The 17947-nt window shown below is 51.0% G+C and overlaps 1 protein-coding gene and 1 long non-coding RNA gene across 2 annotated transcripts in view; one reads left to right on the top strand and one right to left on the bottom strand.

Annotated features, from left to right (window-relative positions):
* LOC141997725 (uncharacterized) overlaps positions 1-5854 on the bottom strand; it is a 53332-nt gene extending 47478 nt beyond the window's left edge. The window contains exon 1 of the long non-coding RNA XR_012641763.1: positions 5656-5854. This is a non-coding gene — a long non-coding RNA (uncharacterized LOC141997725). The remainder of the gene's footprint in view (positions 1-5655) is intronic.
* On the top strand, positions 5557-16016 carry KCNK15 (potassium two pore domain channel subfamily K member 15). Its single transcript, XM_074970149.1, has 2 exons — positions 5557-5884; positions 10066-16016. The coding sequence occupies exons 1-2, from the start codon at positions 5602-5604 to the stop codon at positions 10980-10982; spliced, it is 1200 nt and encodes a 399-aa protein (XP_074826250.1). The 5' UTR covers positions 5557-5601; the 3' UTR covers positions 10983-16016.
* The last annotated feature ends 1931 nt before the right edge of the window (positions 16017-17947 follow it).

A 17947-nucleotide genomic window follows, 5' to 3' on the forward strand; every position in this document is an offset into this window, starting at 1 on the left:
TCACAAGCAGTCCCACTGATTTCACTGAAGCTCTATATGGACTGAGCTAATGCAAACAGGACACTGACTGAAGGAAAAAACCAAGCTGCCCCCTCACCACTGTCAAAATGGCTGGACTGTGTATCACGGTGTTGTTTACAGAATGGTCCTGATATTATCTTCCAAGATTACATTACATCACTGGCCTCTGTTTTTAGCAACCAGAAGAATAGCTGGCCAGGTCTCTTCAATTACTAACACAACAAGAAAGGGCCACAAAGACAGCCAGAGATGTAGGCAGGGCTTATGTAGCACAAGACATTGTAAAAACTGGGATTTATTTAGCGTGGTCAGGAGAAGATTTAGAGAGGAAATGATTGAGAAAATCTAAATTATACAGGACCGAACTGATCAGAACTGGGTAAATACAGATGCTAGCCCACCAGACAGACCCCAGTGGTTTTAGCCATAAGCATTCCATAAGGAGAGGAGAGGGGATCGCTAGGCTTTGAAAAGGCCATACTTCAATATCATATCATCACTAGCCAATCAACGTTGGCTATTGTGGCAACCGACTTCTGGACACATAGAACACAGATCTTTAAGCAGCAATGTTACCGAACCAGCAGCACTTTTGGGGCTCAGAGGGAGGGTGGGTGGGCAAAATCCCTCACAGAGCTATGGTAAAGAAACCCTCTTCAAAATACTGACGCTTTCTCAGGAAAGCGGAACAAATGGTAAGGGCTCAGATTAGCCCAAGGCAACCTTGGATGTGACACTACTATTAAGTCAACAAGAAAGAAAGGTAACTTTCTTCATCGGGGAGGTGCGGTGTATGTGTATGTCTCATAACACTTTAACAACGTGAATTAATGAGGCTTTGCAGCACCGAAGGAGGGAGGTAAGAAATGTGCTGAAGGCAGACAGCTCTGGGGTGGAATTCAGCAGCTAGTTAATAGCACGCAACAATACTAAATAGCTAGATTTTCCCCCCACAGCCCCAGACACTGCACTCTCACTTGTATTTGGTGTTCCTCACTTGCCCACAATTGCTATCTCCAATAGCATGAGATTGAGAATTATCTTTCTATTTTTAAAAGTGAAACATAAGGAATACAGGAAGGCTCAGGAAATGGAGCCCTTTTCCTCTTGCTCTTTGATTCACAGCTGAGCCAGTTCAGAGTGGTTGGAATTCATTCCCATCTTACATCTGTCCTGAGGCTTATGTGAAATGAGCTGGGGGCTTCAGTCAAGTTGCCAGCAGGCAAATGTCCACACAACCTAAATCAACTTTGTCACAACTAGCACTTTGTTGGCAGTCTCAGCCTAAAGCGAAAGCCAGAGGCTGACCTTCTCTCTGACCCTCTAGAGGTGGGGTGTCACTGTGCCTCAGTGGGTCACAACTGAGGATGCCAAATGCAGGACAAACCATAGGTGCCGACTTCTCCCTCTGCCTGGTGGGTGCTCAACCCCCATTTGCCCCACCCCCATTCCACCCCTTCCCCAAGTCCCCTTCCTGCCCCCATTCCACCTCCTTCCCCCAAGGCCCTGCCCCTGCCCCACCTCTTCTCCACCTCCTCCCCGCTCCTCCCCCTCCCTTCTGGAAAGTCCTAAGCGCTGCCAAACAGCTGTTAGGCAGTGGGTGGGCTGGAAGGGAGGAAGGGGGAGGAGTGGGGATGCAGCATGCTCAGGGCAGGGGGGGGGGGAAAGGAGGGAGGAGCTTGGCTGTCGGTGGGTGTGGAGTACCCACTAATTTTTCCCAGTGGGTGCTCCAGCCCCGGAGCACCCACAGAGTCGGCGCCTATGGGACAAACTGCTGAGAAACAGGGCAGACACACTCCAAACTGGTGGTTATTTTATCTTTACTTTATACCAAGTCAGGAACAAAAGTAAACTTCTGTCTTGGCAAACTGGTTAACAAAAAGTCAAAAGTTCAGTATCCTTAGGCATTCCAGCTCTTGGCTCACCCCAGACACTGGACTCTATGATGAATGGTTACTGAAAACCAATTTCATCAAATATATGGTCTTCTAATCCCAAGATATGAGCCACTTAGCCAGGTCAACATATAACTCAGATCTTACCCAATAATCATGCTGATGCCAATCCTTTAGTAACTAAAAACTAAAGAAATAATAATAATAAAAGAAAAGAAGAGAGTTAATAAATCATATGCAAACAAATACTTGCAAAGTCCTTATCTCAGGCTTGTAGCAGTGATGGAATAAACTGCTACCTTGTAAAGCCTCTCTGGTAACTTCCAAAGATTGGAAGGCCTTCAGTCCATAGTTCAAAATGCTCCTTTTTGTTGTAAGTCCAGAGAATCATGGTAGGAAAGAGACAAAATGGAGTTATCTCAGGGGCCTTTTATATCCTTTGCCCTGTGCATGAAATTTTACTGTCTCAAGCACAGCTCACAGCCTCTGTTTGTGGAAAGTTTTACAGGCCCAAGATGGAACCCAGGGTTACCCGAGCATATCACATGTCCTTACATGCTTTGATGACTCACAGGGGCAGCCACTGCCCATATTCTTGTTGAGGCATCCACAGGAAGAGCTATCTGGGCCCATTGTTAGACTGAAGTGTCCTCAATGGACCATCAACACATAGCTGTCTGGCTCTATGTAACTTTTATCGGGTGACTGCTACTCAGGAATGCGACGCATATGTAAGTGTAGCAGGGTGGTCACCCGCTTTTGTCCTGAAGGGCTGAAAAGCCAGCCCTTAGAGAGGGCTGGGGCTGTGGGCTAGAAGCTGGGCTGAGTGGGGAAGTAGCTGCAGCTGGGCCACACCTCAATCAGGGCCCAGCTGGCCCTTATAAAGGCTGGAGAGAGACAGGCTGGATGTGGGGGAAATTCACCCAGGGGACTTAGAGTGAGGTAGGGCTGGGGAAAGGCCTCAGGAGCTGGGAAGCTCTAGGCCAGCAACTCCACAGGCTCAAATAGGTATTGGGGTTGCAGAGGAGTAGCCTGAGGTTGGGTAAAGGCAGCCAGTCCAAACCCCTTGTTGTCTGTGATGATTGGCTTTTACACTGCAGTCTGCCCCAGGGTGTGGGGCTAGATGGTGACTGGCAGTAGCCATGACTGAGGTAATGTGGGGATAGTGGGTGAGGGTTCCTGGGAGTGGGGGTACTGCCAGGGGGGCAGCACCCCAGGTGAGGGACTGGGGACCAGTAGTAGGGTGGATCACTGGCCTGCGGTGGGTACTCTGGGCTGGGAATTGAGCTAATTCCCAAGGATGACCAGCAGGAGCTGCCATTGGGTGAGTCTGAATGCTTACAGTAAAATACAAATCCACTGCCAATATTCATAACTTTAGATACAAAGATGATATATGAATATAAACAGGATAATTTTACCTAGCAAATCAGAACTTTTCCATTGACACCTTACATGATATACTTTGTACAAGGTAAAAAGAAAAGGAGTACTTGTGGCACCTTAGAGACTAACAAATTTATTTGAGCGTAAACTTACGAAAGCTTATGCTCAAATTTGTTAGTCTCTAAGGTGCCACAAGTCCTCCTGTTCTTTTTGTGGCTACAGACTAACATGGCTGCTACTTCGTACAAGGTGTGTTGCAATTGTATAACGGTGGCAATATCAGCTATATAAATGGTCATATTTAATCATACAGTATCAGAAACATAAATCAGCACTGTCACAACTAGCACTTGTTGGCAGTCTTAGCCAAAGGCAGAGACTGAACTCCTCTCTGACCCTCTAGAGGTGGGGTCCCTCCAAGTTAGGGTTGATGCGTACTGGTGATGAAGGCATGCAGGGGGAGCAGCATTGCAGTATCTTAGCCAAAGCAGACTTTGGGTATATTTGATCTGGGATGTAACCTTAGCTATTTGGTTTTCTCCTTCTGTTCCCTCTGCTTCAAATAATACAGCAGCAGTTATGATAATCTGATATCTAGGACTGGTGAGAAAATCAGAAAAAACATGTTTTGGGTTGTTTTTTTTAATTGTGGTTGATTCCATGTTGTCGCTAATTGTGAAGCACTACCTCCCTGGTGAGTCCTACCAAGCAGCACCCCTTTCGCTTCCCACATCCAGCACTGCTATCCTAAAGAGTGTTTTAGCTGCAACATGCTTTCTCCATGGCTGCATACCCAGCCTGGGTGAATCCTATTCCACTTCAAAGCTACCTGGATCCTGAAGCAAAACAGGGCAGCTTGGCTGCTCACACTCACATCAGCATCCAAAACACTCCTTCAACCTGGGAACACTGCCAGAAAGGTATGATCTTGGGCAAAGTTCCTGCTTTATTTCCAATAAATGACCCAGAGCCAGCCCAGCCTTGATGAAGTTAGAGGGTAGGTGAGAGTGACCTAAGGTAGAAAGGCTCCATGAGGAGTCCTACTCCCCAGTTCTGGCTTAGTAACACCAAATGGAGAAAGGTCACCTCTTCCAGTGCTCAGCAATGAGCCTCAGGGTAGGTCAGAGAGAAACTCATTTTGACCTACACAGCCCTAAATGGTTTGAGTCCTAGCTGCATGGTGCAGCAGCAGTGTGCCCATCTGAAGGCCGTGCAATAATAATCCTCAGGTGTGAATGGGATGGAACTGGTGACAAGTTCCTCTTCACAGTGGCAGGCCCTCTACTTTGGAACCACTTTGGCTGTGCTCAGGCAGGGGCTGAGAGCGGAAGCAGCTATTATTTAAGCCTAGGGCAGGCTCGGTGCAGCAGGGCCGGGGGGGGACATGGGTTGCCATGACACATTTGCGAGGTGATGCCACAGTGGGGGCTGCCTGGGGGCATAGGGGACCCGTTACCTGGTTGGGCAGAGCAGTGGAAGGTGCTGAGGCAGCAGGTGCCCCTGAGCAGGGGGCTGGAACAATTCCTATCGTGGGGGTGCTGAGAGCCATGAAGTGAGCTGTAGCTCAGGAAAGCTTATGCTCAAATAAATTGGTTAGTCTCTAAGGTGCCACTAGTCCTCCTTTTCTTTTTGCGAATACAGACTAACACGGCTGCTACTCTGAAAACTGACCCAAACTGTAATCCCTGGATCGGCTGGAAATCACTTCAAGCCAGGAGGCGCAGCAGCGGCACCAGCACCTATGCACCCAGGAAAGCCTGAGGATGCGGGAAGAGACGGGGCTGTGGTTCTGCAGGGGTCGAGCCGGTCCGGTCCGCCCAGCCGGCCCGGGAACAGCCGCCAGCTTCCCCCCCCGCTGGGAGAAGCGCATCCAGCTGCGTGCCTGGGGAGGGAGGAGCAGCCGCAGGCGGAGCGGCTCCGGGACCGGCCCCCAGCCCTCCCCTGGTGCGGGAGGAGGGGACGCCGGGGGCCCTGCAGCCGGCGCGCGGGCATCGCTACCTTCCAGCCCCTGCAGCAGCACCGCGCAGCGGGGGCTGGGGACCGGCACCGGAGGGTGCTGCAGGCGGCGCGGGAGCCGCTGCCCGGGCTCTGTGCGTGCAGCCGGTGCAGGGGGGGAGCCGACACCCGCCGGCCGGTGCATGCCCGCTGCAGGCGGGCGCCGATAACCCGGGCCCAGCGCAGTGGGGAGCTGGCGGCCGGTGCATGCGGCAGGCAATGCCCGCCGGCCGGGGGCTGAGCAAGCCGGCGCTGGTCCCCGGCGCGGTGCCCCGGCCGAGCGCCCCCCAGGCCGCCCCGCGCCATGAAGCGGCAGAACCTGCGCACGGTCTCGCTGATCCTCTGCATCTTCTCCTACCTGCTGGTGGGCGCCGCCGTCTTCGACGCGCTGGAGTCGGAGGGCGAGAGCGGCCGCAGGCGGCTGCTGGAGCAGAAGCGGGGCGAGCTCCGCAGGAAGTACCGCTTCTCGGCCGACGACTACCGCGAGCTGGAGCGGCTGGTGCTGCAGGCCGAGCCACACCGCGCCGGCGAGCAGTGGAAGTTCGCCGGCTCCTTCTACTTCGCCATCACGGTCATCACCACCATCGGTGAGTGCGGGGTCGGGCCGCCCCCCCGGGCACCGGGCCGCCCCCCGCCTGCCCCCACCCCTCCCTGGGCACCGGGCTGTCCCCCCAAGGGCACCGAGCCCCTCCCCGCCTGCCCCCAGCCCTCCGTGGGCACCGGGCCGCCTGCCTGCCCCCATCCCTCTGCCCTCATGTGCGCCGAGCCGCTTCCCACTCTTTCTGCCCCCACCTCTCCATGGGCAGCGAGCCGCTCCTTGTCCCCCCATGGCACCGAGCCGCTCCCTGCCTGCCCCCATCCCCCTGCCCTCTTGAGCACTGAGCTGTCCCCCGCCTGTCTGCACCCCTCCATGGGCACTGAGCCACCCCCTGTCCCCCCAAGGGCAACGAGCCCCCACCCCCCCGCTTTCCCATGTGTCCTCCCCGAGCCCCAGGGTCACTGCACCACTAACAGCTCACTTCTGCGGTCTCCTCCTGGGAGCCATCAGCAGCCCCCCTGAATCCCGTGAGCTTGCAGGGTACAGCGCTGAACTCTGGAATTTAAGGCTATTGTCCTCTTGGTATCAGAGTGCATCCATGTCATGCTCTGTGCACCTTCCTCCCACTCCCTGGCTCCAGCATCAGGCTCCTTCCCTCCCTGCCACCTGCAAAAAGACTCTTCTGCGTTGCTCCTTCTTGCCCTGGTGTAAGGAAGCCCCATCACATGCAGTCATGGGAACAAGGTTTTGAACAGCTGGGAGTTCTTATCCCCACTGCCTGCCCATGATGTCCTTATCTCTGCTTTCAGATATTATGCTAACAAGACTCAGAAGCCACCTTTCCCCTGGTGTGCAGTGTGTGATGTTACCTCGTTCTTGTATGCAATAAACCCAATTGCCTGCACCTACCTCTGCGTGGCCACTGAGCACACCCCTGCTGCCTGCACCCGCACCTCTCCATGTGCACTGAGTTCACCCACACTGCCTGCACCCACCCACCCACCCCCTCCTCGGGCAACGAGACCTCATTTGTGGAAATGGGCAGCCTTTGAATTGTTGCAGGGAGCTAAGAGTAACTTTAATGTTGGAAATTGGCCAAAGAATTTAAGCGTCTTCACCTTTTCAGAGAGGTGTGTAAAATCAGGTTTACCAATTCCAAAGCGGAGGAGCAACGGGGACTGGGAGGCAGCATCCATGGATTCCACTCCCTGCTGTATTGCTGACTCAATGTGACCTCAGTTTCCCCATCTGCAAAATGGGAATAATAATAATAATTGCAAAGCAATATCTAACTCTCTGGTACTTTGGCCAATGCTCTGTGATGATTACAAAGCCACCTGAGATCCTATGATAGGCGGGGTTGTGAAAATGCAAAATATTATCAAAACGTTCATGCAAAACGTGAGTATTCTCACAGTCACGTGACAGTACACTGTCGTGGCTAAGCACAGGCCGATGACTTCATTGCAGGCAGTAGCAAAAGGGCTGCAGGGAACAATGGGAACCCTCATGGGAAAAGGCCTGTTCCTCTCTATGGGAATGTACAAATGTGAACATTTTAAAATGTGCTCCATTGAGAAAGTTCTCCAGGAACAGCCTGGAGGCCCTCAGTACAATGCATGAAACCCTGACCCCAGGCAAAATTCCCAGTGGGGCCTAGATTCCAGCCATATCTTCTCCTCAAAGCCCTGACGTTTGATTGTAGAAGACCTACTTTAGGGAGCCTTGCCAGCCACCACGCCTTTGAGTCTCACTACAAAGTTCCAATGCCCCTTTGCACTGGCTGAGCTGAAATTATTACTTGCAAGTGTAGCCTTAAGCCAGGAACCTTGAGATCTAATCACAGCCTTTCACCGTCACACAGTCACCTTGGCTAATTACTTAATCCTTACAGAGGGTAAATTTTAGTGGAAAGATGTAAAGCCCTTTCGCAATTGAAAATCAGAATGTAAGTGGTAAGTATTTTACTTAGTTGATTGCACACATTCCCTGTGCACAATGATGGATTTAGGGTGCTTTGTTTTAGGGTATGTTTACACTGCCACTGGGAGCAAGCTTCCCAGCCCAGGTAGACAGACTTGTGATAGTGGGGCTCAGGTAGTGCACTAAAAATAGCAGCATGGAAATTGTGGCTGGGGTGGCAGGTCTGGCAGTCGAGCCCACCCATCCCCTGGGTCTGAATTTGGGTGGCAAGCCCGAGTCTCTGCCGAAGCTGCAACATCCACACTGCTATTTTTAGTATGCTAGCTCGAGCCCCACTAGTGTGCGTCTGACGCACCGGGAGGCTTGCTCCCAGCTGCGGTGTAGGCGTACCTGCAGAGTCTTGCTGACAACGTTCAAATGGATGGAAGTGTCCGTGACTCTTCAGTGCCGTTCCCTGTGGTCTCAGGGCAGAGCAGAGCACTCTTTACTCAGCAAAACGCTTCATCCACATTTATGTCACTGGAAGAGCTGTGAAAAGTTCTGAGAGGGTAAAATTCTTGTCAAGTCAAACCCTAACCAAAATGTTTGAAGTTTTGGGTGAACTGAAAGGCAGAAATATTTTTGCGGTTGAACAAAATGTTTCATTTGACCCAAAAGAGAACATTTCTGTCGATTATGAGCAGTCGGTGTATCAGTGTTTACTCTCTCATTTCCTTTGTCGATTTGAAAGTATCAGTCATATCCTCTTTTAAGAGTATTGGGGGGAACAACAGCTATTTCTCCACCTCATTGCTGCTTTAGATCATTATTTACCCCTTTGTGTTCCCACAGCGTTCTCATGTATCCTAGTACCTGGTGATTGCTGCCAGATGTTGTGCTAAAGGTCTAGTAGCTTTCTATGTCACTCAAGTCCTGATTCCGCTCTATGTTCTGCAAAAGGTGCTTGTTTGATTGTATCAGAGTAAATGACGAGGCAATTTTAACTCATTTGATCTTAATGTGTGTTTACACAAACAGTGGGAAGCGAACTCTCTCTTAGAATATTGCAGTCATGAGTTTACCATAGTCAATTATGCAATACCTGGTCTTGCAACCCCATCCAGTTTCCTGGAGTGGAAGGTGCAGTTGAGAATCTACCAGAGACAGTGTGCGTAAATCATCTCCTGATCAATCCATCATTGTGATCGGACAGTTTTCCTAAAAGCTCTGCCCTGTGCAACCGTAGGTGAAGCCCAGTCATGGTATTGAATGAGAACTAGAAAGAAAAAGAATGTCTCTTGATGAATATTTTTTCCATATTCTTCAACTTGTTTAAGTAACTGGAAAAAGTGAAATTTTAAAATAATTGTTTTCAAAAATCCATGCAGCAGTGCAGGGAAACAAACTGGCTCTGACCCTGCTTAAATTAACTGTTGTTCTAGGATGTAAAGATGTCCACAAAAGAAGCTTCCATACCTATTGCCTTCTCAAATATAGTTTGTTTGTTTGTTTTTTTTAATGAGGCCTCCTGCCCCCATAGTGGTTACTGCAGGATACAGTGTAATTCTCTTTTGTGTTGAGTTTTACTTCTCCATCTGGGGCAGAGATCACAAATTTCAATTAAGCTTATACAGCTAAGATCAGGACCTCAGTGAGTACCTTGTTCTTATCCTACTATTATCATGTGCCTCCTTGCTTAGTACAGCAGTTCCAAACCTCCAAACAAGACAAGGAAATTAAATCTTAATCTATGTTGGTAAGGATCGAAAATACGGCACTTCATCCTTCTCTGAGCTCTGTAGGGATGGGGTCAGCTCATGGTGTTTCAGTGAAATAAACACTTTGTATTTAAAGCAATAGAGTAAAAATGAAAGTGCCTTTGGTCTGATTCTCCTCTCAGTTCCCCTGGCATAAATCAGAAGAAAATACATAGAAGTCAGTAGACTTAAACCAGTGTGAAACCAGCCTGGGAGGAGAAGAAGGCCCTGTCGGTCTAATCCTGCCCATAGATACTCCAGAGCAAGCCCACAGGCTATCATGGGGTGCAAGTGGGGTAACTTTAGCCCTTTAAAGACTAAATGAAACTCCATTCTTAGTGTACTCTGTTGCGATTCAGAGATCAGCATCGGTGACCCGTAGGGGAGCGTAGTCCCAAATCTCAGTAAGCACAAACCATGAGCGCACAAATCTGTCTGCAAACATTGCCCCCCCTCGCCCCCCCACAGAAACTCGTCTGTCAGCAATGGAATTTGGCCTGCAACACTGACATGGGATGCCATTGCTCCTGTGGGTTTAAGTAATGCCTGCCTTTCTCTCTTTCTGGTGCAGGTTATGGACATGCTGCCCCAGGCACAGATGCTGGCAAAGTTTTCTGCATGTTCTATGCAATCCTTGGCATCCCCCTTACACTGGTTATGTTCCAAAGTCTTGGGGAACGCATGAACACCGTCGTCCGGTTACTGCTAAAGAAAATAAAGAAGTGTCTGGGCATGAAGAAGACTAACGTCTCTATGGAAAACATGGTCTTAGTAGGCTTCCTGTCTTGCATGGGGACACTGTGTGTTGGAGCAGCTGCCTTCTCTTATTTTGAGGGCTGGACCTTCTTCCATGCTTACTATTACTGCTTCATAACTCTGACCACTATTGGGTTTGGGGACTTTGTAGCTCTGCAGAAAAACGAAGCTTTGCAGAAGAAGCCACCATATGTGGCTTTCAGCTTCATGTACATCTTGGTCGGTTTGACTGTGATTGGTGCTTTCCTAAACTTAGTTGTTCTTAGGTTTTTGACTATGAACTCGGAAGATGAGAGGCGGGATGCAGAAGAGAGGGCATCCCTGAGGAGAGTCAGGAACAACATCCACCTGAAAGCTAAGGAAGACAGTAAGAACAGAGATGCTATTTTTCTACCCACAGAAGACAGGACAAGTCAAATGAACCTCATCCCACTGATGCAGGAAGATGCTGATAGACCAAGACGCCACTCTTCAAACTCCACTGCCAGAGTCCCTTCCTTCTGCACGTGTTTGTGCTACAGACCGCGGCTGTGTGGGAGCCCTGCTCCCTCCCATCCAGAGACCCTCAGCTGCCACACCAATCCCGTTTACTATAATTCCATTTCTTACAAAATCGATGAGGTCTCCCTGAGCACGAGGGATCCCACTGGTTTCTCCTCCCCTGGGAGCACTTTATCGTCCAACAGCCCCAGCTGCAGGGAACACCTCCGCCTGCGAAGGAAATCCATCTAAATGTGCATGCTCGTTGGGAATTTTTACTCTGAACTGTATTCTACTACTGAGGTCACATTTTGATGATAAATTATTAACTGAGGTCATTGTTATTACTCTAATTTCTTCTCCTCTCGCCTGCTCCCTGTTAGAATGGCTTCAACTCCAGCAGCTGCCAGCTACATAATATGCTGCCCAGCAATTTGTTTTAAATTCCACTGATGAATAATTGTCTCTTTTAGCAGGAGATGTCAGACCATGTTACACTTTTTTTTTTTTTTTTGGCAGTATATTCAGGTAGCAGGGATATATAATAGCTCCCGACAAAGCATAGAATCCGATGGCCTGTCTGTAGGACAGAATTGTTCCCTTGGAAATGGCTTACCAAAAAACCCCCAGCAGTGCAGTCTGTATTCCAGGCTTGCTCTGGTTAGTACTTAGACTTCTGGTTCCTAGTGGTGTATGTCAGTAACCAAACAGGCTCAATGGTATGTGCCAAAATTTACTGAAAACAAAATCTGTATTAACAAGTCTTCCAGCAATGAAGCTTGCTCCCTAAATTAGGGATCCTCACAAGCTGGGCACATGTTCTTCAATGTAACATTTTAGAGGTTTGCAGGTGATAATTTGCAGTGAGATAATATACACAATTTACAGAATTTCCTAGCTGGACAGTCGCATAATGTCCGAACAGTGAAGGTAGCAATGTTGTCAGAGATTTGCAAAAGGGGAGATGATAGTGTATCAGCTGTGAAAATCCACAGTGCAACAGCAGAGGCACCGAGTTCAATGGGGTTACGTTTGTGCTACTCAGGTGTGGGGATGTGAACGATCTCCATCTGTTCAAGTTACTGCCACTTCAATGTCACTCTCACTTCATGTTTGAAACTATCCACAGTGGGGGCTCCAAACTTGATGCAGCTGGTCATTATGGCAGATAGATCATCTGCTTTTAAGTGGAGTCTCAGTGCAGGCCCCAACCTGTGAGCAGGTTACTCTGTCTTGACTGCAATGCTCTGGTTTCAAGGGAACACCCGGAGACCTCTCAGGTAGGGATGAAATATTCAAACTGTCCCTCTGCCCCTGAACTCCACCTCTCTGATGGGGCGTGGCCATAGGGCGAGGCTCTTCCGGAGACAGGATAGAGAAGGGTTTGGGGGAAAGGGGATTGGATTTTTTTTTTAAGTGTAAGGTTAAAATTGGAGGCGAGCAAGCTTGGGAATAGTGTGCCCGAGCCCCTGTGGGCCCCCACCTTTGAATCTGAGAGCCCACCCTGTCTTCCCTTAGCTCCAAGAGCCCCCATCGACCTCACTGGTCTAAGGGAGGGCAGAATGTAGCTCTAGCTAGAATTTCTGTTGCCCCACTTTTGGGTCTTTCCACAGCACCCACAGCTTTCTTTACTTTCTAGTACAGAAGGAATGTGTGGTGTTAGCATTAGCTGCTCCTGAGTTCAATAACCTTCAGGTTCTGCTCAGAGCTATTTGTGCTTGTAAGAACAATCAAAACCCAAACCAATGCTGCCACCGAGGCAGAGTCTGCACTCTCGGAAATACTCAGAATTACAAGAACTCAAACAATTTGGGGTGTTGGGTGCAACCTGGCACCTTCCCACTGTAGTTTAGTCACAAGACATCCCGCTCCATGGAAGGAGTAAGCTTCTTGCTTTGCTAGACTTTGTGTCTCATCCGCTATTTGAAACAGACAAGCTCTTATGGGCTGTATGGAAATCCATTCTCATATGCTGGGATCCGTTGGCCTGGAAGAGAGATTTCTGGGTAACCATGCCCATCTTGCACTCAGCCACTGCTCTCATAAAGGTTTTTGGCACCCAAAAGGGGCCTATGAAAGGCCCAGAACTGCTGTCTCCGGCTCCCTGAGAATGATCTCCACTTGTTCCTCTGGGGGACATGGGCCAGCTCCCCACCTGGTGTAAATCAGCATAGCTCTGTTTATTTCAGTGGAGCTGAGGTTCTGGCCACTAGTCTTCTGGGGCTTAGCAGCATGCTCCCCCTTCCCTCTCCTCTCGTGGTAGCTTGTTGAACTGTGATCCTACGTGGGGACGTGTAGAGTGGCAAGAACAGCTGGACCCTGACTGCCAGGCCCACTCCCCAGCAGCTGTGGGAAAGGGATCTGCCTCTTACGGAGCCTCAGTCCAGCAGCTGCCTTGGGGGTGAAGAGGATGAGCTTGCAGCCACTTCAAGCTGTTTGCTGGGAGCTTCTTCCCTGGAGAGCGGGAAAAGTGCCCTCCAATGCTCCTGCTTTGATTGGCACCAGCTCTAGCAGGGAATTGCCACAGTCTCCTCCACGTTTGGTCTCAGAACAGCTCCTAGTGGTGCTGGATCGGGAAGGCTCCAGCGTGGGCCTCACCAGCCTTCCTTTCTCCTGATTAGGGAGAGGAGAATGAAAAGAGGTAGGGCTTGTGGTGGGACCTCTTCTCCTTGCTATCCTCCTCCAACACTGGTACTGTCCCACCCACCCTGCAACTTCCCATATACTCCCCATCAGCCTCTGGCATGACATTACTTTTCCCCCACAGGGGTCCTGATCAAACCCACACTGTGGAGGTCAACAAACTATTCCTCCCCAAGGCTTACATACAGCCCTGGCAGAGTGCATACCCGCATGGGGCTGTGGGCTGGAGGGGTCTCATGTCCCTGCTCCTCTTCCACCTCATCCCCCAGCTCCTCAGAAGGCCGCACCACCTCCTGAGATTTCCACCAACAACCCCCTCAGAGTCCTCTTCCTCGGCTGGGCCCCCCCCAGGAGAAGGCGGCAGTGAAAACAAGGGCAGGGGGGAAAACCAAGAAACACCCCATAGGGTGTTTCCCTCCTACTGGGATTCCTCAGGAGCCAGGACATTGATTCTGGCCTGGAAGAGAGGCCTGTTGAAACTGATGATGAGAGTAAACGTCCAAAGCAAGGTCCCCAAAGCTCTGCAGATTGTGGAATCCAACCCGTAAGTGCTCCAGGGCCCTGCAGCAGATCCCCCAACAGCTATAAAGCACAAAGGGGAGCATGTCTTCCCTGGGGGCCATCATCAATGTGGAGTGGTCATCTCAGGAGAGAAGGGATTGATGAGTTAACTGCGCTGTCAGTTGTACAGATTCCCAAAGGACCACGTTCTGAGTGCTGTACCATTTCTCAACATGGATTCCAAAACCTTTTCCCCGACAACAAGACTCATCTGATCCCTGTTCAAAGGCCCATAGTCCCTACCAATGCAATAGGCAACTACCTGGCATGTTCACTCACAAGGAACTATGGCCCAGATCTCAGTGGTGGCTGAGTAGCACTGGGAGCAGCTGAAATGGACTGTCAATGGTGACCTTAGTGCTCCCTGATCCTGAGGCCCTCTGGCCACCTCACCTGTCCTGGGTGTAAAGGACCACCAGCACCCATTCTGGCAGCCTGGATATCCTGGCCGTTCCCCTTTGTCCCTGTGGCAGTGGCTGGAGCAAGGGTGGCACGAGCTGATTCTTTCATGCAGGGGGGAATGCTCCAGGGCTGGGAAGGGCACTTAAGGGCCATTTGTGCTTCCAGAGCTGCACACAGTAGACTTAACACAAGGCCGGATTTGGGCTCATGTCTCCTCTTTAGCAGCCCTTGTGTTGTCACCTTCAGCACTTCGGTTCGCTGGCTCAAAGATGCTGACGTTGTTTTCTGCAACTAATCCTAGAGGTAGCAGATACATCAAAAGGAAACTCCGGGACCTTCCGAAGGCTCGTCCGTGTACGTGCAGTGCTTCGTGTGATACTGCAATGGACACCTTCATTCTCTCTTCTGCTCCCTGCCAGCCAGAGCTGTTTGGAGAAGTGCTAGCTCCTGCTGCGAGGGAAGCGCCAGCCTCAGCTATTTTCCCATGTTTCAGGAAAGGGAGAGAAACAGAAGCACTCCAGCTCTTCTCATCCTCAGCCTGGCCCCCTCAGGCAGACTTCCTACCCTTCCAGATGACACCCCCTGAGCTGGAGGGGAATAGTGAAGACCCTTAGCAAAAGGAGGCCTCTGGCAGAAGCTCCAGCAGTGCAAATAGCCAGGGCTGCTTATCTAACAGGTTGGGGGGCCCACATGGTGACCCACAATTGCCCTACTAATGGACCAAGAATATTAACTGACTGGAATTGAGGGCAATGAGAAGTCAGGTTCCCTTTGCCACATTACAGAGGGAGAATTGCGCTCCAGCGGGATATATGCGATGGAGACCCAGAACACACAGTTCTGCACTGGGTGCCCTTTCAACCACATCCATCCTGGGGAAATTAAGTTACATGCACAGCAACCGGTAAATCCTTCAGTCATTCCGTGCTCTGCCTGCTGTTTTAGCTATCAACAGCAGCTGCACAGTGGGCCTGATTTCTAACCAAGGATTAATAAATCCCTGCATGTTTGATCCCGTGTGTTTCATCAGTATTTCATTTATTTCTTTGTGCCAGTTTTCTCAGCAGGAGACGGAACACAAGCACAAAGGGGGCACGTGGCAGGCACAGCGAGAGGCTGTTCAGTGGCCGTGTGCGAGGCCGACCCCCACTGAATTATCGGTAAAAGCTGGCATGCAACGTTTGTCCCAGTCAGCCAGTCATTTCCATTATTCAGACTGTGCTGGTTTACTGTTTGGATGATGGCAGCGTCTCTACTGAGTTATTTGTTCAGGTTTTGGCATTGCTGGTGCAGCTCTCCTGCCCCTGGGGAGCTCCCAAACGCAGCCTGTACTTTGGAAATCCTATTAGAATACAGCCAGCCATAGGTGGATGCTCAAAGCAAGAGAGTGCTCACTTTACGTGGGCAGTTGTGCATCTGACTTGTTCAGAACCCCCATGCCTTACTACTTGTGAAAACAAGAGATCAGATATGGGTTCTTGGAGGTTAGAAAGTTGCAGTTTAGCTCCTGCTGTTTGGAGGCAAAGAGCCCCCAGCCCATACTGCCATGTAAAGCCGTTGCACCGAGCTCTAGCTGGGAAGAGAAGTAGGAGTCAGTCCTGCTGCACATGCCGTAGGGCCAATATGCAGCTGCTTGTCCCTGTGGATGAGGAGCCTGACGTGTTGGGAGAAGGCTGCTGCAGACAGAGATGGTCGCCTCCTGTCCTGCTTGTTGCCCTGGGTGGTGGCAGGTAGCAAGTGTCTGGGGCCTCGAGTGCTCTGCATAGCAGAGAGGAAGGATGGTTTGTGGCTCAGGGCATTGGCCTGGAACTCAGGAGAGGTGAGCTCAATGCCTGACTCTGCCACAGGCTGCCTGTGTGACGCTGGCCAAGTCACTTCCTCTCTCTGTGCCTCAGGTCCCCTGGGGAATAATTTCTTCTTTGTCCCACCTTTTGTCTGTCTTAGACTATACACTCTTTGGGGCAGGAACTGTCTTACAAAGCGTATGGACAGCACCTTGCACAACTGATCTCAGCTGGGCCCTCCAGGTGCTACTACAATGCAAGTAGTACTATAGGAAGTGCCAGCTCTGGAGTTCCAGCTCACCCCTGCCAGTGCCAGGCACATCACCGTAGGGCTCCTGGGCACGCCCTCCACCAGCTCAGCTGGCAGTACAGCCCCAGTGTAGCAGTCTGCGACTGCCTGGCCGTTCTGTCAAGCTTCCACCAGGATACTGGCTCCTTGGAGACACCCTGCTGTTTGTCGTGACTCTGGCTTGCAGTCTGGAGTAATTTTCCTCCAGTGCTGCACTTAGTGTCCAGTCCTCCGCCTGTTAATGACCCAAATCCTGAGTTTCTTGGTAACAAAGGCTAGGCCCATACTGTGCACCCCAAGAGCCTGGCCGGACTGTGGCATAGCAGGCCAGAAGCTGTGGCATTCCTGCTTTGCCCCCTTGTCGCGCAGTGGTGCCCTGAGCATCTTTTCCGGTCTCAGTAACTGACCACCCCACTGCAAGTGTTCACCTCCGTGCTTCATTATATCCCTTCTGCAGGCCACAGCCTGGAGTGTTATTTATGTACTATTTATAGCCAGCTTCCCCCACCTGCTTCTGCAGAATTAGCTGCAGCCAGGCCTACCTACTCCGGCCTTCCTGCCTGCTTAGATAGTCCCAGCTGCTGCAGGTTACTTCCACCCAGTTACCCCCTCTACTCAGGTAACTGACACCTATTGTCTGTCAGTCAGGGCCCAGTTAATGTGTCCTGGTGAGAAGGGGAGGGCCAGAGTGCTGGTCAGGTCCTGGCTCAGCACGCCCTGTTACACCCCGGCGGAGGCAAATGCACAGGGAGCTGCCCTGGGACTGCACCGGTGTGAACTGAGCAGAGGCGGACCTGCTCCATGCTGCCCAGGTGTGTTCGGATGCTGTTGCCCCCTCTCAGCTGCCATGGCTGTGCAAGCAGGTATCGCACTGGATGCGTAGCATGGGAGGAGAACGATGCACCTGAAGCTGGATAGCAGAGGAATTTAGGTCAGTAAGTGCAATAGGTGGGGAGCAGTGAGCTAAACAGTGTGGTCAAATTCAGCCCTAGGGCAAGTGGGCATAACCCTCACTGGATCTGCAGACATTTGCTTCAGGGGTGGGTTTGGCCCTTTGTGTTATGTCTGCTTTTCTGCTAAATGTTCTTTGTTTTATTGTGGCTTCATCATCCCAGCTTCACACTCCTCCTCCCTCATTTGTGCTGTTCACCAGTTGCATCCTATCTGGCACCTGGGCAAAATCCTGGCCTCAGGGATGTAAATGGGAGTCTTGTCATTGACTCCAGTAGGGCCAAGGTTTCACCCTATGGGTGCAAGCTCCCCGAGGCTGGGACTGTCTTCTCTGTATAGTGGCCCGGCCAATGGGGCTGCGATCCTCAGTTGAGGTGCCGAGCCATGGCTGTTTTATAAAATGATGGGCCTGTGTCATGAGGCCTTCGATGGAAGTTACGATGAGCAAAAATCAAAGGGGCAGCAATTTAGGTTGGGGTCACCAATGGAGAGTTGGGTAAGGGTGCTGTGTTGCCTAGGGGGTGCGCTATGGGTCCCATGGCAAACAACTCTTCACTCCTTGCTGGTGCGGGGAGGTTTCTCACTTG

Source organism: Natator depressus, chromosome 13 (assembly GCF_965152275.1).
Source record: "Natator depressus isolate rNatDep1 chromosome 13, rNatDep2.hap1, whole genome shotgun sequence".
NCBI classification, from domain to species: domain Eukaryota; kingdom Metazoa; phylum Chordata; order Testudines; family Cheloniidae; genus Natator; species Natator depressus.